Consider the following 24,060-nt stretch of genomic DNA (forward strand, 5'->3'; position numbering starts at 1 on the left):
CAATTATATCTATTGGTTGAAAACAATAGCTTAGCTTTGGATGTATCAGTTTAAGGGAATGAATAATTGTGATTACAGTTTCCTAGCCAGTCTGCCATAGGTAGAAACATTGGATAAGATTGTGTTTGGCCAGAACAGGCCACCCTCATGCTTCTAACCTTTACAAACCAGCACTGATAACATTTCACTTCTGCTAAAGAATAATTGGGCAGAAGTCAGACTCATCTCAAAGAATTTTTTTTATACTTGTGCAAGTCTGTAGCACAACTGTAGCTTATCACTCTTGATTTTAAAAACAAGCTAACTCACTAAAATGGGAGCTATTAAGAAATGGAATTGCTCCAGTCATAACAGTTCCAATAGAGACAGAGAAAATTAGGATGGGAAAGATAAAGTTAACCCTCAATAGAGAAATGAGTAAAACTCCTTTTTTCTGTTCTCTAGCCCATCTATGTAAACAGCTATACCTGATGATTCATTTCAAGGCAAAAATAAATAATCAATAAACCCCCAACCTCAACAGTGACAGACATCAGGGACCCCATCCTGTGTTGCTGAATCCTATGGAATTTTAGTTAGCAGCTATGGCAGAAGAAAACAACCAGCTCAGTTCTGCACTCTGATCAAAATGCTGTTTTTACAACCTTAAAGCATCCTATTATCATAGTAATTCTTTTTGTTTCATAAAATCAGCATTTCAATTTCAGTGAAGAGCCATGATGAGCAGGGTAACAGCATGTGACAGTCTCTCTTTCAGAAGACTTTAGAAGAAAATGGAAGTAGGCAAATACATAAAATACATTTGAAGGGTACAGAGATATTGATTTTACAATCACAATTTTCAGAATGCTTGTGAGAGCAAAGTGAACAGTGTGTTTAACAGAAGATTTTCACTGCTATCCAGGAGCTTTTAAAGTGGAGAAAAGGTCAAAAAGCACTAGAGGGAGCTGCTGCTCCACTTGGATTCTTGTATTCAGCACAAATTGCTACTCGCTGGATTGAGACGGGTGTGAGCTCTCATCTCGGCTCTCCTGAACTGAAATAACAGGACAGTATTCAAAACCAAGAGCAGACATCAAGGATGCATACTACCAATTCCAAACCAGAAGGGAATCAAAGAACACCTTAAAAGTCTATTATATGTAATAGACTTTAAACTAATACAAAGGAGGAATATATTCCATAAGTTTACAAAAATATTTTTTATAGCTGATCACTAAATTCCTCTTTGACTCCTTGCCTTTTGTGGGCACGGGACTTGTTCCAAAGAGAAAAAAAATAAAAGAAAGGATAAGGAAAAAAAATTACACAAAAGAAATGATATCTGGAAGAAATTTCATAGGAAGTCCCACTTTAACTGAACAGTTTCATTACCAGATGCCAATCAATCTATGTTTCTGACAGTGATAAAGGTTTTTAACCAAAGCTATGCAGATGATGTTAAGGGACTAGAAACTTACACCAAGGATTAATTTTACTGAAAAGAGTCCCCAGAAATTAGGTTAGGGAAAAAAAAGAAGAAAGATGAGCTACTGGGAGAAGGTTAGAAAAGTCTAAAATGCTGCCATGCTACAAGTAGATTTTTGACTGTTAGCAGGTGCTTTTACACTCCTGTCACATGAAAGTACAGCATGTATGCTGATGGCAATTTTTGTAACTTTCCAGTTTTCTTTAATTTTACCCCAATCTTTTCCCACAAATCCCTGTATGTGCACATTGTTATTAGGACTGTCCTTTATAATAAATACCCTGACTATTGTATTTTCTTATCTCCATTTTTGTGGTTTTGGTTTTTTTGTTTTTTTTTTTTTTTTTTGTCAGTACTGAGCACTTGACTGCTCTAATATATAAATGAAATACTTAACATAATGGCATAAACTGATAAATAAATTAGGTAAACTTATTGATTTCAAACATACACTTCATGCTGTAGCTACCCTAACAATTAATGACTGAATCTCCTTTTTCTCAAAAACAAATTTCCTATATTTTTGAACATCAGCCAAAACCCATTTTTTTTTTATGCTGGAGAGTCTAATTTTTACATATTCAGTCAATCTGTTAACCACTCTGCACTCTGTGTAGGCCAAAGTTATGACAGCAAGCACCCTGCAGGTGTGAGTGCTCTGTTGCACTTTAGGAAAGCCAAAGTAAGGGCTAACAATGCATCCATGTGCATGAAGAAGCTGCTTACTATTAGGAGAGAAGGGTCCCTGGAAGCACAGCAAAACTGAATATGGTTTGAGCCTTGAGAAAGAGAGGGGGAATGATGGATCCTGTTGAAGTCTTTTTGGTGTATACAAGCTGTGGCACTTGAAGTATGGGGATCCTGCCAATTCATGTTAGCAGGCATTACTGCTTTTAGAGTATGCCTTTTCTATGTGTTATCTTCTCAGCCTTGGAAGAGGAACACAAAATGGTGGTATAGCTGTATTCAAAGCAAGAAGTGCATCAAGAGAATTATACCAGAAACAAATACTTTAAACCAATATTTAGGCCATGGCTGTTTAAGGAATGCTTCTCTGTATGTAGTACTAGGCTACAGTACCCAATACAGAGCTCCTTGTAGTGACGTTGCCATGCTGACAAAGTTGAGCTTTCTACTTGCTGTAAGAAAATCTGAGCTACATTTCAGTAATAGAAGTGCAATTTAGCTTCCTCTCAAGATTTCTGGTATATCTGTCAAGGATCATACATCTTCACAAGCCTGACCTGCCAGCAAATCTAGGATGGCAGAAATCTGTAACGCAGAAACAGCTTTTCACTAGCTCACAAAAAGCTAAGTAGATTAGGTCTAACATTGACCTCTGCTATGGTTTGCTTTTTTATCCTTTAAAGGTTATATTTGCCACTTGTATTAAGAAAGATTCTGCATCAGTCCTTTCCTCTGTTTGGCCTCCTGCAATCTGCAATACCATTTCAGCATTAGGACTGTGCAGAGGACTCAAACAAGCAAGGCTTCATTCAGTATGACGGTATGCAGGGGAAAAGAGTGAAAGGGAGGGATTTTTAACTGATTTTATGTAGGATAAATGAATTTCATCATAAATGCCTCTTTCTGAAAGCATTTTGCAAGAAAAAATTATTTATGAAATGTATGCAGTTTTTGTTTTGGCTGAGGGTAGATGACATCTGTTTCATTTTAGTCATTGCATCCCATGCAGCAGTGCATTATTCTCTGCTCTACATATAAGACCAGGTTGAAACATTGGAATCAAATGTTCAGATACATAAACCACTAGCCTTTATCCAGGTAAGCAAAAGAAGGAATGATAATGTTTTTTGTTTTATATTAAGAATGTAAAGCAGCAGAAGCTTACTTAATCCACAAATAGCTGTTTTGCATTTGTGCATGACAGCGTTTTTACAATACAATGTACAGAGAATTTTACAAATATGACCAAGTCTTCCCCTAACAAAAAAGGGCTGCTTTCATTGAAGACTAATATACATTCATACCTGACTTGAATTTTAAATCCTTTGTCTTTTTTTAAAAAAATAGAGAAGAAAAAGAAAATCCCAAACCTCTTAGATCTGAGCTAAACCCTTTAGTTCTCCATATTACAAATCCTTTCATAAAGTCATGTATTTCTTAATCTGTTTAATTCTTCAGTCAACTCATTTGAACTACAGCTGAGTGCTCATTCCAGTGCTGGGTATAATCCTCCCCATCATTCAGACAGTTGGCACATGCTTCACACAGTCCTTCATCTTTCAAATTACCCCTCTGAGACAGAAATTATCCCTTCTACAGAGCATCACGCATTTTGCAAAGGGAATGAAAGCACAGTATTCACAGCTAGCATACATGGCCAGTCTTTGAAATGCCAATTTCTGCTTCCTCCGCTGAAGTTTCCATCTTGTTCTTTCCCTCCTGCACAGTCGCTCCTACTTGTGGACCCAGTCCTTTTATTTATGCTGCAACAAAAGGCTACCAGTAGTAGGTGTTTGATACAGCAGAGTACACACAGATTAATTATTTTTAACTATAATTATGATCCAGTAACCTGCTATAAAAGAGTTAACAAAGTCCAGAGGACTTTGTCCAGGCCAAAGGACAGAGTGAAAATTTCCCATTCCCCTCATTAGTTACTCACAGGAGGTCCTGGTGGCCCCGGTTTTCCTGGAAGGCCTGGTTTGCCTCGTCTGCCCTGGAAACAAAAATATTACAACAGACATTTATAAATGGTGTGGTTAGGGACTGATTTGGAATAAGAATTTTAAGAAAAGATTTGTTGCCTTATGTATTAGCAGAAAAACCCCAACAAACAAACTAAAAAAACCAAACCAAAAAAACCCAACAAAATCCATCCAAAATGCATACTCTGTATCAGTCACTGCAATACTATCTGAGTAGTTCTAGGATTGCTTTTAATAGTTATAACAAACTATGTTTGTATCTCCATCCCAGTAACAATGTCACATTTTAAAGCTTTGTCTCAAATATGAGTGCACATTGATGGGGTAATTAACAAAGTACCTTGATGAGGTGTAAAGAAATTACATTTGTATGAATACACCAGAGCTTGGGATGTAAAACTGCTGCAGCACAGTCAGTACATATGTGCAACATAACCCTATTAACAAACACACATACCTTCTTCTCTGGGATGTGATAATGAGCACAAAAGCCAGAGATTTATTTGCAAAAACAACTCACCTTCTTTGTGCAATTACTACCATCTGTGTATATATAATGCACATGCAAAATCATTTGCATTAAAACATAAAGTCCATAAAAGTCTACTTAAGGGAGACTTTGCACTCAGTTTCTAAAAAACACATGCATATGTAACTATTACAATTTTTTAGTACAGAGTTTGCTTGAACAACTGTTTTCTTATATGCTTTTTTATAGGAAGATCAACATAAAAATGGAAGTAATTTACAGGAATTAACATCTTTATTGCCAAGCTGAAATCTGATGCACATTTTTTAGAAACAACAGCTGAGAACAACTAATATCTAGGTGCAAATGGCAAAGAAAAAAAGTGTTATATCCATTAAGAGTAAACTTTTCCTTTGCATATGGCAAATGTAAATTGATGTTAAGCATTAGGGGGGTGTCCTGGTGAAAACTTGGCTTAAAAAGTGAAAAAAATAAAATTCTGGCTGATGGTTCACAATTAACACATAGGGATATTTCAGTAAGCTATGCTCCTTACTACTAAGTCTGCTTCTGTAGTTTCTTAAATAACAGTGTCACATAGACTGCAGAAGTATTCTCAGGAGCAGAAAGAAATCCAGGTTTGCTATTTCCAGGTGAGAGCCCTGATCTGTAGGAAAGCACTGTCATGCTGTGCATTTCATTAATCTTGATCTGTGCTGAGGGGATGTCAGTAAGGGTGGAAAATCCCTCTCCCTCCCACCCTGCAGCTCTCCAGGACGAGAGAAGCCAGGGACTCTCCTGGGAGTGGTAGGTATCTCAAGCCCTTCAAGCTGAAAAAGAAACAGAACCAAGATTGTGTGGATGTGTTTCAGCCGTTGGGTTGTGCCGCACAACATGTACACTGCCACCACGGTTTTATCAACATCCTCAGCCAGTCAGAGTGAAACAAAACCACCCCAGCATTTTTGGAGTGCCAAATTCCTGGGTCTTAACTAGCTGAGACATATGTCATGTGCTGAGCTGTTTAATCCCACCAGTACTTGCACATGCAGAGCTCTAACTGGGGCAGCTAAGGGTAAATTTTTAGAACAAAAATACAGTCCTAGGTGCCTAGGCTGGGCTCAAGGCTCTACTGGCCCTTACTACCCACCCCCAGCACAGCCTCTGCTGTGCTGGCAACACTGTCCCTGCAGCCCCAGGACCAGCTAGGGCTGGCAGCTCAGCTGGGCTAAGGTGGAGCAGGTTTTGATTTTGGTCAGCTCCCTGATGCTGTTCACCAAGCAGCTGAGGAGCTCGCCTGGCCTGCCAGGGCACTGCACCAGGGCACACATGCACAAGCACAGGGGGCTGCAGACAGCTACATCTGTACTCTTGGACTCATCTCTACTCCGCAAATACAGGTGGAAACTGATATTTCCTGACTTAAAGAAAAAAAACAAACAGTAAACTTCCCTTAGAAAGAAGGAAAAACAGACGGAGAGGTAATAATGTAATAAAAAATGATAAATTACTTCATACTTTTAAAATAGTCCCTCCAAGTTATAATGATCTACAGTGTTGACTTCTTGAAGCACCTTCCTTTTCCTGTTTGAACTTATCTAAAGTATCCTGAGGATGACACTTAAAGTCACAGCAGTCTAAACAAAGTATCAAGGAAGTGTCAGGATGAAGAAGACAGGGCTTTGACTGGCAGCCACAACTGTGAACGAGGTGTTAATTACACAGGAAAACATGGAATATGTTGGGAAGGCTATTTTATCTCTGTTTACAAGATGGACTAAAATATGATTTATGACATAACAAAGACGAAACTTGATGAATTTTCTGAAAAAAACCCAAAACAACTCAGTTATAAAAAAAAAATTTGGGATAGTTGTTTTTCACCATTTATTAGTTACTAAAACACATACCCAGTGAAACACAGAGGAAACATCTGTCCCACTTTTTATCCCATCATTATATTATTAGCCATTATGCAATGTTGCATGTAAAACAGCCACACAGATCACTATGAGGCATAAGCTTTTTATAGAGTAATGAAAGTCCTTTTTTTGCCTCCAAGCAGCTTTGTAACCTGTCTGGTATTTTAAATTTAATGCAGAAATGTATGAAAGGCCACTACCTTTCAGCAATGCCATTCAGATACAGTCTTCAATGTTAGGAATACCCAAAACTCCCTCTACTTGTCAGCACTCCTGCTTCTCTATGACTTCTCAGCATCAGCAGGGGAAAAATATATATATTTTTACTATAGTAAGAGTGTAAGTAGAAAATATTGGTTTATGTTTTTGTTTACGGTAATTAAAACAATTAGAATAATGTTTTTGATGAGCCCATTATGATGCTGCCTTGGGCAGACCATGAGCCAGACCATGACTAAATATTTACATTTTGATTTTGAGTCATCCTTCTGGCAAGAAAGAAGTGAAAAACATCTCAGTGCCCTCTCTGGTTTATAGAGTGGGCTTAGCAGAGAGCCACAGTTCCCATCTCCTGCTCAGCTGTGGGTCTTGGTAGCCCCATGAGAGCTGTATTTATTGCCACTCTGCTGTGCAGAGGGCTTACAGCCCACACAGGAGGGCTGTTATCTTCATTTAGCTTAGATCACTGAACAAATATTGAGGTTATAAAACTACTCAAAATATAAATAAATGAACTAGGCATCATATTGTTCCTTTAACTAAATAAAAAATGCAATACCACCTACATTCACTTAGAAACGATATGTGGTGTCAACAAGTTGTCTAATCCTACTTAGAATACCTGAAGGAGACCAAAACAGTTGCTGGCTACTTGCTCTGTGCTGCATATATCTTTGCTGCCAATCAAAGTGATAAGAAGTTTTCTAAATGTTACTGCTATTGTATGCTGCTCCCTTGACTCCTGCCCCCAACTAATTTGTGCAGCAGGCTACTTTCCTCTTTCCCAAAGGACAGACTTCAGCTAGATCATTCAAATGACAAATCATTCAAATAACAACTGCTTGGTTAGGGGCAAGAAAAGATAAAATGCTAAAAATAAAGTAAATGAGAGATTATATGCTTCAGGAAACCCAGCTGAGTGCCTAGCTGAAGTATGTGGTCAGCTGCATTCTTTATTTCTCTTTTACTTCACCCCTTCTGTGAATTGAAATGACTTGATGAGCTTTGCCTGACATGAGATGGAAAGCTGTTCAGAGGAGAGGCTCTGGCCATTCTCCCATAGGATTTGTGCTCTGGTTCTGACTGCTGCCCCTGGGCACTGTTGCAGGTCCAGCACACAGTGCAAGAATTCAAAATCTGTATTGTAACCCCCTGCTGTATCATGCCATTTCCATCTACTTGCATCTCTCTAACTTTAGAGGAGTAAGATCTCTAATCCTAGTGTTTAAAAATAAACTGCAGATTATTTAAGGATAAAATCAAGCAGTTATGTAGGAACACTGACATGATTTATGGAGTTAATAATTTAAAGACTCTACACTTCAGTCTGAAGGTAAAAGTTCTTAGAATAAACCCATGTGAATTTTCAAGGGAAAGTGCTAATTAGTGGTTCTTGAAACCCATCATCACATTTCAAAACAAGAAATAGTTCTAGGGAAAGTAGAAATCTGGGCTTTAAAGTCTTCACTACCATAGTTGTTATGCAAAATTAATGAGGTTTATGTAATTTTTTTGCCAAGCTACACTATGATTCTCTTGGTTAATCCTCAAAATCAGACTTAAAAAGGTAAAAGCAAAACAGGAGGTGAGTGGGGAGTTAAATACCCCTGTCTCTCATCTGCCTGACCTACAGATGCCAAGTGCCAGTTCCAGTGCCCACACTATCTCAGATTACAGCAAGAGTTGGGATAGTCTCTCCCCTAAATTGAAAATCTATGTTGCAGACAATGAAACCTTGTTAACTTCAGTAATACAGTGTTAAGATTTGACTGTACAATCCCTTCTTCAATCCTATTAACTTTGGCCTTGAGGACGTATTATGGCAACCAATATATTGCACATTAACCTCTGTATGAGATGTTAGACCTGAACAAAAATCACAGGAAATAAGGCCGGAAGGCAAGAAATTAAAATTAAAACATTTACAGAAATCAAGTGCAAGACTGTTCACCATACCCCACTAAAACCTTTCACAGAAACGTGGCTCACAGAAGAATAGAGCACACAGAGCCTAATCCCCTGCTTTGGGAGAAAAGTCAGTAGGGAGTTCCTCATGCAGAAGCCTTCCTGCACTCAGTCTTGGGTTTCCAAAATCATTTTAGGAATGATTTACTGTAGTAAATCATTAAAATCTGTAGTTTCTTCATTGTGACATTAATAAAATGCTTAAAGGGAATGCCTAGCCAGGCTACATAAAATTGAAATGAGTTTAACAAACAAAAATAAGTCCCTAAAAAAGCACAGCAATGCCAAGAAGTCAAATGCCAGGACCTCTTTTGCCGACAAATCGCTACACAAAATCCATCACAATTTTTCAAGTGTATCCATAAAAGTTCAATTTTATTTCAAAACCACTCAAAGAAACTATTTTCAACTATATTTAGATAGTTGATACCTTAATTTTCATTATTAGATATAATTTCTTATTCTCTCATATTTCTACACCTTTGGCTAAAAGACATTAAAAGAAATATTAAAAATAGAGTATGTGGAAGAGAGTCTGAAATTCTAAAAGAGACTCTTAGAAGTTATACAATTTCTGCCATTCCATTAAAAGTTAGGTTTTAATTTCTACGGTGGAAATTGACAACGGGAAAAAAAAGAATTTTTCCAATTGAACAATCTATTTTCAGCATTCTAAATTACAACAGTTTCATTCCATTTTTAAATGCCAAAGTGGGAAAAATAAATATTTTTAAGCTGCATCCAAATTTACTGGATATGTACTTCAATGTGGAGATGTTCTGGGAGAAAAAACTGTTTTACATTAAGCATTTTTGGACTGTTAAATGTCAGAGTGAAGGAACAGAACTCTAACTTAAAGATGAATTCAGATTGGAGCTTTGCCTGTTTAAAAACAACTTACATCAAAGTCAGGGACTGAGAAGATGAAAAGAGATTCCAAAACTCCAGAGCTGTGAAGAAAATGTTTTGCATTGTGCCAGGAGGCTGACCTGCAATGCAGACATTATCGTTCTTCTGTAAGGTTTGTTTTATAATTGGTTAAGTACAACATTTATTCACTGAACTAGAAAAGAAATTATGTCAAAGAAATATTAATGTTCTATAAATCAGATAAATGCAATCTGAACTTAAATTAATTTTGATGCCTCTCTAAATAAGTATGTGAAGAAAATCTAACAGCTCTCCATTCATTTATTTATGAAGATTTTCCACTCTGTCAAACTAACTTTGTTCATGCAACAACTTGTAATATCAGAGAGTAAGCTGATTATTAACATAAGGCAAATATTGCAATTCCAAGAGTCCCTCCAAACATGTAATTTTAGTAAAATCAATGTTGAAATACTAGACATGACAACAGATTCTTAGTTTTATGAGGTATTTAATTTATTACTAAGATAATGCTAAAATAACTTCCTCTTAAGTGAAGTATTTGGTATTATAAACACAACTATTGGAAATAAGGAAGTTCTTTCAAAAATATTTACTTCAGGACACCTGCAACTCAAGGACACCAATCCCAGGAATTTAAAGTCAAGGATATAGCTGTGATATTGTAGAATATTTTTAAATGCTTGAACCCAATTCACCACTGGAACCAGGGAAACCACCATGATGGAGAAATAATCTGTTTACATACATATAAAAGATTTTTAAAAATTTGCATTAATGCATAAGAATGAAGTTGTTGGTAGCTATGCTGAGAATAAGCTAGAGCTAGTCACATAAAAACCACTGAATTGTCTGGGTTGGAGGAAAGTCTTGAGATCACTTAGTATGATCCCTGTGCCAAGCAGGATCAATTGTCCAGACTGTGCCTACTCAGCTTTTGAGTATCTCCACAGATGGAAACTCCACAACCTCTCTGGGCAGCCTGCATCAGTATTTGATGACCTTCACATTCTTTCTTGTGTTGAAATAGAATTTTCTGGGTTTTGGTTTTTTTCCTTTTCTTTAAGATTTCTTACCCCTTGCCTCTTGTCCTGTCACCAGCTATTACTGAGGAGAATGTGTCTCCCTCTTATTTATTCCCTCACATCAGATATTTACACACTGATTAGATTCCCACTGAGCCTTCTCCAGGCTGAAGAGTCCCAGCTCTCAGTCTCTTCTTCCATGGAAGTTTCTCCAGTTGCACCTTGACACCCCTGAGGAAGTCTGTGTCTTCCTTGAGGTGCTCTCACCAGAGCTGAGCAAAGGGGAAGGATATTTCCCTCGACCTGTTGGCAGTGCTCTTTCAAATGCAGGCTGGGATATTGTTGGCCTGTTTTAAGCCACAAGGATGTGCTGCTGGCTCATAGTCTCCTTGTTGTCCAAAGAGTTCTTCTACACAAAGCTTTCTTCCAGACAGTTTATTTTCAGTGTATGCTCATACCTGGGGTTATCCCTCCCAAGATGCTGAATTTTGCATTTGCTCTTGTTAAACTTGATTTCTTCTGCCCCATTGTCCAGGCTGTTAATGAGGACATTGGACACTACTGGCTCTAGGAGCAGCCCCATTAGTGGGGTACACCACTAATGACTCATCTCCAATTGGACATTATGCTCCTAATGAAAAGGTTTTGGACCTTGTTTGTCAGATGATTTTCAATCCACCTCACCATCCACCCATCTAACCTGTACTTTGTCAGCTTGTCTATGAAGATAATAGGAGATAATGTCAAAGGCTTTGCTAAAGCTGAGGTTGGCATTCACTGCTCACTTCTCATCCATCTAGCTAGTCACATCATAGTTGAAAGCAAAGTATTTGGTCAAGAAAAATTTTCCTTTCATAAATCCATGCAGACTACATAGATCCAATCCCCTTTTTGTCCTCCTCATGTTTGGAAATGGTTTTCAGGAAGATTTCCTCTTTCACATTGCCAGGGATTGAAGCCTATTGACCTGTAGTTCCTTGCACTTTCCTTTGTGAAGACAGAAGTGATATTTGCTCTTTTCCAGTCTTCAGGAGCCTCTCCCACTCACCATGATAATTCAAAATAAGCCTCAGTGCCCTCAGAGGCTTTCCAAAAGTGCCCAAATCCCAGAAAAAGTGCCTAGGAGCTTATAGTAAAGCAGGGCAACCCTGACGTCCGGGGGAGAAATGATGCATCTGACTCCATGGATATCAGAAAGTAAATTAATTACTTTATTATACTATATTATTCTATACTATATTACACTGAATCTGCACAAACCTCAACTCCACTCAACCGCACAGAATCTCATGACTGTCCACCCACAGTCCTGACACACACACCTGGATTCAATTGGTCAATGAATCAAAACACACCAGAATCCAATTACCAATTCCCTTCAGGTAAACAATCTTCCACAATACATTCCACTTGTTCGAAAACACAGGAGCAGTAAATGAGATAAGAATTGTTTTTTCTTTCTCTGAGGTTCAGACAATGTGGATCTCAGAAAATCCTTGGGAAGTTGTGCCTTGCTTTTCTCTGTGAAGAGAAATGTTGTCACAGGAGCTCAAGAAGGCAGCAAGAGGATTGTAAAGAAGCAGAAACTGCTGCACAAACTGCTGTGTATTTCAGCTGCATGCTGGGCCTGGCTCTTCTAGAGGCCAGCTGAGAATGCAAAATCATCCTGTCTAGATTTCACAGTATAGCTGTCTAATAAAATTGCCTTGATCCTTCACATTAAGAAAATTCTTGGAATTCACTGAAGTATTATATTTTTAAAACTGAGTAATTTTCAGAAAAAAATGGTGTTTATAAAAAGGCACCAAGTTCATGGAAAATCCCTGCTACAAAGATATCCAACTGAAATGAAGCACTGCTTCTCAAAACATTTGGAGTATTATTTTGGAAATATAAACTTCATTGCATTTAACATAATAAAGGCAGAGTCTGGAAAGCTTCATGCAGCCTGTAAACTATACTTAGTAGAAATTTTTAAGAATACACAGCAACATGGCAAAATTATTTGAAGACTTCAGAAAATTCGTTGCATGGGAACTGAAGGCCCCTAGTAGAATTTTTCAAAAATTAATGGAATGGTGATTTGATTGTAGAGAAAAAACTATAAATACCTTTTCAATATAAAGAAGACATTAAAAAACCCAGTTGCTTGAGGCTAATGGAGGATCAGATACATGCTAAGTGTAAAATAAAATGCATATTTTGAAATGTGTGATTGACAAAAAACATTGGAAGAAAGAATTCAAGGAGATTTGCAAAGAGTCTGTTGTTGATGTTCTTTAAAGTGAAAACTAGACTTCTGCAAAAGATGAGCTTACCTAGAAAGTGCAGGATGACTGAGAAAAGTAATAGTTCTGCACAACACAGGAATCCAGGAAGATGACGTGGTAGCCCACTGTGATTTAAATTCCACACAATGCTAGGTTAGTACCCAATCTCAGTATTGTTTGTGGGTTGGTAATACTGGACCAGGGACTTTTCTGAGTAATGTGTAATTACCTTCTGGAGCTCTTGATGTCATTCTGAGCAGTTGTATATTAGTATCAAGTTGCTGCAGCAGTAACATGCCTGAAGCCAATGTGATGGACACTGAAAAATGATGTATGAATGTAGTGCCTGCCCACAGAGCAGTCTAGTATTTCTCATGCAGGAATGAGTAGCTGTTTCTACTGGCCCATTTCTTTCAGTGACCAGAACTAAAATCCAAAACTCCTGCTGAGTAAGGTCTCATGTCTAACACAAACCACTTCATTAAGGATCAAAAATCTTAAAAAGTGTTTTACAAAGTCACTACTTGTAGAACAAGAGGAAACACCAGACCTTTTTAAGAATAAACATTTGAGGACTCCTTGAACTCACAGGAAAACACAACATTGACTAACAAATGTGAATGGTAAGTGTCAGGGGTATCTTGGCAAAAGGAGAAACACAAGAACTCTACATGCACACACAAAATTTAACTACATTCACTGATGACATTATTACAGCCCTTTAAATGAGTATTGTATAAGTCTCAGGTTGGTTGAAGAATCAGAAATAAGTTCACTGTGTGCTCTTTGAATTTGGCCAGGTTGTGATATAACCAGGTTATGATGTCTTCTGCCATGACAATTACTTTTGCTTTCAGAGTTAACAGTCTAATTAAGGATGGAAAATATGTGATGAATCATTGAATATATTTTAAGATTTTTTGTAGAGCTACTGAAAATTCTAGGAAGTTTGTTTTGTGTATATGAAACTCGGTAGTAAACCATGCAAAATTGAAAACAAATTCCTTCACTTCATCTCAAAACTCTGTTCCTCCCTTTTTAGTGCTGTGCAAAGAAAACAAGCTACGTAAGTCTGAAGGTCATTATTTGTACCCATTGCTCACAAAGGCTGCTCTCCTGCATAAGCAGCCACAATGAGAAGAGATAATGGAGATGAGAGGCAAAGGAGTCACAAGTGAGGAAAAAATGGGAACTGATGAGTCTACTCTTAGAGACACAACCAATACTCTTGATAAATGCAAGACGATTAATCCAGTTGTTTGTTCAGAAAATAAATATTTACACATTTTGCTACTAGAATAGTATAAGAGAAGTAATATGATTATGAATCCAAATTTTATTTATTGTCATATTCATTGTTCTCCATGACTTCATTACTTGAAACCTTGTAGCAAATTTGCAATTTTCTGTTAAATAAAGCCAAAAAATAGAACCTGGTCTTCCTGCTACAGGGTCCTTTAATGCTGCACAAAACTAGAATTTTCAGGGCTTCTCTTTCTTTCTGAATGATCTCCCCATACTACATTTCTGTAAACACATCACACTAGTGTACTGCTTTCTGCAAACCTTTTTATTCTTTAGGATATCTGGAAAGCATCCAGCAAGACCAACTAAGACAGAAGATACTTCACACACTTCTGTCATCAATTTCCATTGCTGACCATCATCTAAACAAGTAAGAACCTAAACTGCTCTTTGATGTGGGAGTAAGATGATAACCCAGTATGACCATACAGTAGTAATGTACTATATTACTATATTATATATACAGTATAATATATCAAAGACACATAAAGTGACATATTCAGTGTTTTAATAATTATGCATGGGCTCAAATGACACCAGTAACTCTGTCTACAGTGCATCCATCAGAAAAAACTGTTACCACCTTATCTGAAAAAATGTATTGATCCCCCTTTACCCTTGAAATAAATACACCACTAATCTAATTAAGTAATGATGTAAATTTGCATTTCTAAGCCTATTTGATGTACATGCCAAGAAGCATTGTAAGGCTTGACATAAGTTTGAACTCAAAAACTACAGTTATCTTTATGTTTATTATAATAATAGCAACACTTACTCTATTTTTATAATAATTACTACACCTATTTTTATGATGTGATTTTTTTTGCGCACATTATTCCTGTGAGGTGAAAGAAATACTACTATTCAGACTTATTCCTCTCACTAGGGCTACAATTTTCCTAGTTCCCTCTTTAGTGAATACAGAGAGATGGGTGCCCACTCTGGGACAGGGCACCTTTGGTATTTCTTAGTAGTTCTAATATTAAGCCCTGATCTCTGTTGAAATAATAAAATCTCACTTAAAACACTCTGAAAATGAAAATGCATGCTGTTTTCCTTGCTTTTCTACTCATTTTCTATTGCCATTTACCTGTCACTAGCTCTAACCTGAGCCTTCTATATGTTTCTTTAATATCACCATTAACACTGTTAATTCTCCTTGCTTCAATGTGTATTCTGAGGTCTGCAAGTTACACACTATATGATTGTCCTCTCAACTCCTTATTAATCTAAGAGCAATTTTCAAAGGAGTATTTAAAAATGCTCCAGATGCAGGTGGATTAAATTTTGAACATAGCAAGTACAGTATGAATGGCAACTTAAAATAAAAGTTCATGTTCTCAAAGTGAATAGATACTTCCATGTGTTTCTGGAATGGCTTTTTTTCCCCTAATATGTTACAGTTCCAGTCTTCAGAATGAGCACAATATTGGTTTAAGTCTGAATAATTTGTTGGAGAAAAAAATATTAGCTAGTTATATACACAATAATATGCTTTAATCTTCAAAAGACAGCCCCTGAGAAAAGCAATAACTTCATATAATGCGAAAGATTTGGAGGATCTGCTGAAAGTAGAGCAGAGGATCATGACATCTGTAATTGAATAAAAAGTAGCATTTAATAGCCATTAGATGTGCACTGTCCTGTTTGTCATTAAACAGAGCAGAGATCTTGTTACAAATGGTATGTTATTGTGTAATTAAATGTATTGGAAATGCAAAAGCACATGGGAGTTGAATTGTGCCTGCCAACAATGTTGTTAATGCTTGGGCGGGAGTGGCCAGCAGAAGGAGTATTGTTGTGAGCATCTCACTGGTAGAAAGATAAAGACAGATGCTGAGACTCCACAGTCTGCTGTTCCCATTGTTTGGCTCATGGCAGCTGTGTGCATGGTGAGATTACAAAACCATCAGTGCTCCCATTTTTATAGGGGCTGGAGTGTGACAGCAGCTCAATTTTATGTGTGAGTAGGAAAACGTCCATGATGAAAGTATCAATCCACTAATTCCTACTACAATATGGAAAAAAAAATTCCAAATCAATTTATCCATCATTAGATATAATACAGTGTGTTAACTCTGAACTTTTGCATAAAAAATGAAGAAGTTTAAAGAGTGAAGTTTCTAAAACACAAGAATCTTTATAACTATTCCTAAAAACTGTTCCTAAAAAAGAATCAGTCTTTTTGCAGATTCAGTACTCTACAGAACAACTCTAAAATATACCAAAACAGGATACAGCTATCATTTCACAGTATCCTATATATTTCATTGCCTAACTGTAATAGTAATGGTAATTATAAAATTCTTAATAAGGATGTTAATATGCTAGTAAATGTGCTTTAATAACATTGTCATCATACAACTTTGAATTCTGCATTATTACACTGAGTTTTTCTGATCAGGTTCTCAATCCTTAGTGAGAAACGTAAATAAACTCAGCTTTCATGTCTTCATGTTCAGCTTAAATGGAATTTAGTACTATTTTTAAAACTTAACAACCAACATAAAACATAGCTTTGGGCCTACGTGTCATTACTCATTTTGTTCAAGGGCTAGTCTTCTGTTAGTTTTATTACTATTATTGGAATCATTCAATTAGCCTTTAAAAATTCACTGTAGTTTACTAAGATCAATGATGAGAAACACTTAATCTTTTTACTTCAGGCATTTTAACTGTGATATTGAATATCAAGATGCCTGAATAAACCAAGAATTATTGGTTATTATTGTTTATTATTCAATTGGTTTTTTTGGTTATTATTATATTGGTTATTATTCAAAAGTGCAAACTGGGCACATACTTAATTTGTAAAAATCTTGAAATGATTGAGTCTTAATATCTTTCCAAACTTTTAGGAACATACTAGATTATAAATTTACAATGGTGAATTAATTCTTGTGATACCACAATTATAAATATTTGTTATCTGCTCTAATGAATTATCAAATTCAGTAAGTCAGGGAAAATAAAAAGAGAACATGGAGGAACCAGTCAGTCCATTACTTAATCATATTAAAATTCTAAATAAGCAAAGGTTTATTTAATGTATTTGGCATATTCTGCACCTCCCCCTCCAGTCCCCTTTACTGTTTCACTTGTACACATATTTTGGGTGCTGACACTTGCATAATGGCATTAAAAGACCTGGGTCAGTATTACTGGTTTTTGCTAATATTTTAGATAATGACCCTAAATTCATATCTTTACATATCTTAGATGTTGCAAAGTATAGTTCACCCCTACTAAAAAGGGAAAACTGAAAAGTTTTAATATTATTTCAGTTAAAATTACAGCAGAAACATACTGCACAAAACACAATACAATACATCTGTTCTGCCAGTCATTAAAACTCTTTAGATAGTTGAAATTGTTAAATCTCCTTCAACTGAAGAGAAACCTCAAGTGTCAAGGCTCAGTTTGTTGTCAACATGCTTCATACTCAGCTGCTACCTCACCATTTTTTTTTAGTGCTAGGCAGAAGTTGCACATCAAGCTGTTAGCACACTGACCAGTTGTTCACCAAGTTTACTCACCCTCTGACCTTCTTTGCCAGGTGGACCTTGGGGACCCTCCAGCAAACCCTGAAAATACAAACATTAAACAATTAGAACATTCAGTGCTATTCTCATCCTCTATTTTTCTACAGAAGTAAGACTAGACCAAAGATCCAGATGGCAAGACAAGGCATTTATTTCTAATAATAAGAATAGCCTTTTCCTAACAATTCCTTTAATGTTATATTAAGGTGCAAGAAAAAGCACAAACAATAACTATGATTCACATGCCATCATATAAAGGCTGTATCCTTGGAAAAGAAGAGGTAACTTGGCTCTAATTAAACATAGTTATATTTAACTACAATATTACTTGAAAAGTGATTTATCTTGTTAAGTTAGGATGCCATAAAAATTGACAAAAAAAGTTATTTTAAATAAAAGACAACTTACTCTACAACTCAAATTCAAATATAGGCACTGAAGGGGGAGGGGAAGGCAGGGAAAGGGAACTAAATATAGCAGAAGGCCTTATGCTCACTGGATCCTAAGAACCAGCCCTGTGCTGCTTCCTCTGCAATTCTGGCTTGGCTTTTCAAAACACTTCAGTGTTTCTTTTTTTTCTCTCTCTCTGTTTCCTGAACAGGCACTGGATCTTTGAGTGTTTTGAATATATCCTTGACTTGTGAGCCTTCCTTCTGAACTCAATGCAAGGATCTGCCTTTTTCAGTCAGAGACCAAATCACAGACCAGTTCTGATGCTTTGGGGATTTCATTTTACATCTGATTAATGTACAGTGTAATCATAAAGCCTTCAAATAACATCTCAGAACAACTTAGAACAGTCATTCCCCCCACTCTCCCTTTTCTTCATGAGTCATCTTGGAAAACAATTTAAAAAATTACTTTGAGGAAGCAATCCAATTTCCATTACAGCAACAAGAAATGTGAAATAATTTTAAATGTAATCAGCAAAGAATATGTAACAGTTCTGCATTGTATAATCTAAAAAAAAAAGCTTTGCATGTTATATTGCACATTCTTAGAGATGTCACACAATTTAAGAATTTATGTTTTCTTTATATAAGAATTTTAAATACTAAAATTTAAAAATCTTTAAAATTACTCAGACTCATGTATTGGCTTCAGCATGATTTGTATCTTTGGTCAAATTCAAACACCTTACTTAGAATCAAGTACACATATTTATTGACCCAAAAGGGTAAATTGAGGTGCCCTGACAATCATAATTTTTTTAAGTACCCAGATTTCTAGAAAGGAATTTAAGAAGTTTGTTTAGGATCTCTAATTCCCAATATAAACTTGAGTAAGTAAATAGGCATTCCAAAGCTACTAGTTCATACATCTTCAAGTAATGTTTTAAATTGATTAGAATGTAGTCTGACTTCAATTTTAAAAAGAAGTGGTCACTTCAAAAGCTTTTCCATTTCTACCATTTCTCTGCTGAAGCTAAAAATATATCTCAGACAGTATTTCACTATAGGATATTTCTTTTATCATTTCAGTTTGTAATGTAAACAGGATAAGGTGTAGGATCTTTTACAAAGCTGATGCACACCATTTCCATCTTTCACCATAAGTTTATTGAACTAAAATATGCATGAGAACGTTGTGTCCAACAAATAATATCATGGTAAGTCAACTACAGTGCAAGTTATGTAGCTTATACATACACAAACCCATAAAGCAGCATGTCAATGTGACCTCTGCAAAGCTTCTTTACTTTCTCGTCTAGGTAGTGTGGAACTTGCAGTTAATTGTTAGCAATATTCTAATTCTGTGAAGAAATCCTGAGAATTCAGGAAGAGGTGGAATTTTGTTTTGTTTATTTTTTCATTTTAGTGACAACTTTATGCAGGGGAATGAGATGAAAACCTGTAATGTCCGTTTTATGGGGAGGAAATACTTAGCCTCACATATCTGTACAATAAGGCTCCAAGGGGACAAGAATTACACAAGAATGTAACTGCACAATAGTGATAATTAATAGCCAAAATTTTTATCCAAGGAGCACTTTAATTCTTTTTCTTCTCTCTACAATATTATTGTCAAGAAAAAGGAACCAGATAAGGAGATTTATCTTCAAGGAAAGGGAGGAGAGCTGTGTACAATTGGTAACTAGGCAGGGAGGACTCCCCTGTACAAGGAGCCACATCCTGATATTGAAACTGAGGTAAAAGTTCACACCAACCTCAGTGGGATCTTCCGTTTAAAAATTGATAGGACAACACAGGCCATGTTAACTAACACAGCTCTAAAACTGTAGTAACTTGGCCAAAGTAATGACTTAGCAGTGCTATCTGCTCAACATTCACTGAAAGAGGTTATGGAAAAATAACTGCAGAAGAAACCTACAGGAGAAATGAAAAAAAACACCTTCTACAGTGAATTCTGTCTAAACAGATGAATAAATGATCTACCATTGAACTCCTATGGAACTTGGCAATGAATAGGAATCCATGTTTGTAGAAGGTGGACTAAAGTATCTACTTAGGTCGCATTCCTATTTAATTTCTGGAGATCTTCCTTTGGAGATCAAAGATCAGATTTGACTCCCACCAGCCATGGATAGCACAGCTGGTCAGAGGAGCCCACCACCACAGGTAAAGGGATAGAATATACACTGAATATATCTATCTATCATCCATCCAATCTGTGGTATATGGGATATACTGAGGATTGTGTTCTAAACACAATCCTTTATGTCAGAAGGCAATCTATTCTACAAGTACAAAGTCCCCAGTAAGCAACAGCCAAGGCAATCAAGATCATAGAACCACAGAATGGTTTGGGTTGGAAGGAACCTTCAAAGGCCATCTACTCCAAGCCTCCAATGAGCAGGGACATCTTCAATCAGACTAAGTTTCTCAGAGTCCTAACCAACCTGGATTTGAATGTTTTCAGGGATGGAGCATCCACCAACTCTATGGGCAAACTGTTCCATTGTTTCATCACTCTCATTGTAAAAAAGCCTCATTCTTGTATCTAATCTATATTGACCCTCCTTCAGTTTAATACCTCCTTCAGTTTTATCCCTTGTCCTATTTCAACAGGCTCAGCTGAAGTCTGCTCCCACCTTTCTTATACCCTTCAGGTATTGCAAGGCAATTAAAGTCATTCATTATGTGTCACTGTCACTTTGATACTTTTGACCTGGCAAGAGCATGGCTATGATGATGAGCGGAACAATGTCTAGGAACAGCACACGGCACTGTGAGGTAAAAAACCAGCCTATTTGTGTGACATCAGGCTGGCAGGAAAATATGATGCATCCTTTGAGGTCACCTAACATGCATGGGCTTTTCCTGACTCTGCCAGGCCACCTTTGAGGCTGGAAGGTGCCAGACTTCTACCTACTTTGTGGAGCAGTGGAATAAAATAAAAAATACAGTTCATACAGCCTGTTCCTGCCATGGACCAAGCAAGCCCCTTGGAGTAATGTACTTGAAGGAGCTTGAGGAACATGAAGTGGAAATCTCTAAAACATTACCATGTAGCTTGGGGAAAATAAAAGCCAGTAAAATGGAGATGTTCTTAAGTGCAACTGAAACTTAGAAAATTTACCATCATGAGTGAGGGTGGCTATGAAGAGAGATGATACATGATGCACTGGTAGGCACAAGAGGGTTGTACAAAATCTTGAAAATGAACAGCAGAAACTTGTGAATCCCTTTATAAGAGGTAAACCATAAAGGGAAGTATTGACAAGGGAAAATATGCTGGTTAGAACATAGAATTGAAAAACCAACCACACTGTGAAGAACATGTGGGCAGATGTTTAAAGGAAATATCATCAAAACTTAGTCTAAGTTGATGGAAACTAGGAAAAACCAACAGGTTTAAAAAATGCTGCAATAGGGAGTTTTTAAAAGAACTTGTATTGAAAATATCTGTAGGAGATACCATTTTAGTACTTTAACAGCTAATATTTTTTGAAAGTATCAGGTGATAAAAACTAATAAAAATTATTTAACTTCAGACAGTAGAAGAAAAATATATTAGGAAGTTACAGAAAAATCAGTGAACAGTTCTGCCACTTACTGTAGAAGGGCTAAAATCCTGTCATGTGGCTCTGCAGGTAAAAAAGCATTTTTAAAGACCTGATACATCAAAACAAGCATCTGCAGAGACACGGTGGAGGCATTGTTCATAAATATAATAACTCAGAGAAAGTGCCTAAGAACATATTCTCAAAAAAACGAAATCTTTATCGTGACCCCATGGTGAAACAAAGAATGTTAAAGAAAAAAGAAAAAAATCCCTGCTGAAGTGGAATAGTGAGGTTACTTAAAGCTGTTATTCATGTTACTTCTCACAGAAGATTATGGTTAATGCCAAGAGAGAAAAATATTGGACAATTACATATATTTTTGGGATCTTGAAAGTTGCTTCAAAACATAGCTGATAGTTTTTGAAGCAGAAGGGTAGACAGCTGTCTTATGTACTTGTAGGTAGTGCTCCTGGAATACATTCTGAGCTGGAATACATTTCCTTCTCAACACAAATTAAATATAATACAAAAGTTAGCAATAATAATGCAGGTCTAATTAAGGCAAAAAATTTATTTCATTTATAGACTGGTTTGTATGTTCTATACACAAACTGCTTTCATCCAGTGTTTCCTCACTATGAATTCCAGCAAACACATGACCTCAATTTTTACAGAACAAATGCTATTAGATGGGGAGAAAATGTATGCAATTTAGTGAGATAAGTTAAACAAAATTTAAATTAGGCATGCAGAAAGGCCTTGTGATAATGTAAAAATGTAGATAATTTTTTAATCATTTGAATATGCAAGCTTTTATAATGATAAAACTTGCTACTTCAAAAAGACCCAGCTATAACAGATATGATTTTGCCATGCAATTTCAAAACATTATGATGATAAACAGAAAGGTATAGTTCCACTGATACAGCATCACTGCTGAAACATTTTTAAAAGCAAACTGGTGGGCAGTTCCCATTGCAAGTGATTGATGTAGTTATTTTAAAACACAGTCCTTGTTCAGGATTAAGAAAAGCTGTCACGTTGTTGAACTAAAATTTCAATGATCCCTCTGTAAACCCCACAAGTAGAGCAGCAGGGAATCACGGTAATCAGTATTCAGGTAAAAAGTGACCACAGATTTCCAAATTCCTGACATAACACAATGGGTGATCACAGTGAAGAACTGCACCATGACTGACTTGAAGAGCACTCTCCAGCCACCCAAATACGGCTTGTGGGATGGATGATACTCCAGTGGCTGCCCTCGTGTAAGAGTGGCACAGCATCCCAGACAGGATGCAACAAGATGCAGTTCAAGAGGTCTTAAAGGCACCCACTTAATCTGGAGATGTTTGTAGAGAACAAGTTCTACTGTGTGGGTCACTGTGATCCTTCTACCCTATTTTGAGAATATTTTTCTCTTTGGCCTTTACATATTGGGAGTAAATGAATGTCTTCCTCTCAGGTAAAAACAGATGATCACACTCAGCAGGCAAATGAACTGAAATATGAATAACTTTCCTCCAGTCAAGATGGTCAAAGTGTTGGTTTCTCAGGTATCTTCAGGGCAGTTTACTTGCTGCAGTGGTGATGCAGCCCTATCTTGAACCCCAAACAGGAGGATGAGGAAGTGGGAGACCTTAAAATTCCATTACCATAGTTTCCTCTTCTTGCCCAAAAGATTGTCCACCACCACCCACACGGAAGCCCACAGAGCCTGCAGACACACCTCACTGTTACAAATCTGTTCCAATGGGGAAAATGGCACAGGAAAATCACAGAAGGATGACTAATTTCCTTTTATGAGGGAAATTATATTACCATTTATGAGGGAAATTAAACTACCTCTATCTTAAACATTTCCAAACATGACCTGATCTCAGTCACATCCTTACTGAAGTACCTTGAGACAGCAAGTGGAAAGATTTGTACACCTGCTTGGCCCCTTAAAGTTACTGCAATGACTATACTGTTCTGCTATTACACCACTTTTCTTTCTAAACTGCTTTCAATCCATTTACTTCTACAGAAAAGGAGACAGTATTTAGCAGAAGTATTTCAGTCTGCCAGAAAACATGATAAGCTACATTTCCTTGACCATTTTTTACTGGAGCAAACAGAAAATATGTTCCTCACTGACGTCATTATTCTTTGGGTTTGGCCATTTCTCTAGCTCTCTCTGTTAATTAACCTTGAAATGTACTTTCCTTCAGAGACAATAATTTGAAAGTGAAATTCAAAAGGTAATTTCACCGACATTTACATTCATGAACCAAGTACTTTTAATAAACATAGGTTTATTTGCTAAGCAAAAAAAAGTATAATTAAAATCCTGAGGAGTA

The 24,060-nt window shown here is 36.7% G+C and overlaps 1 protein-coding gene across 4 annotated transcripts in view; it reads right to left on the reverse strand.

Annotated features, from left to right (window-relative positions):
* The window catches only part of COL19A1 (collagen type XIX alpha 1 chain), a 178,014-nt gene that overhangs the window by 54,393 nt on the left and 99,561 nt on the right, over positions 1–24,060 (reverse strand). For all 4 annotated transcript variants that reach the window (XM_036380957.1, XM_036380955.1, XM_036380956.1 and 1 more), the window contains 2 exons: positions 17,746–17,793; positions 4,098–4,151 (listed from right to left, as the gene is read on the reverse strand). In XM_036380957.1, coding sequence (XP_036236850.1) covers positions 4,098–4,151; positions 17,746–17,793 — 102 coding nt within the window. The remainder of the gene's footprint in view (positions 1–4,097; positions 4,152–17,745; positions 17,794–24,060) is intronic.

The sequence above is a fragment of the Molothrus ater genome, chromosome 3, assembly GCF_012460135.2.
Source record: "Molothrus ater isolate BHLD 08-10-18 breed brown headed cowbird chromosome 3, BPBGC_Mater_1.1, whole genome shotgun sequence".
Classification (NCBI taxonomy): Eukaryota; Metazoa; Chordata; class Aves; order Passeriformes; family Icteridae; genus Molothrus; species Molothrus ater.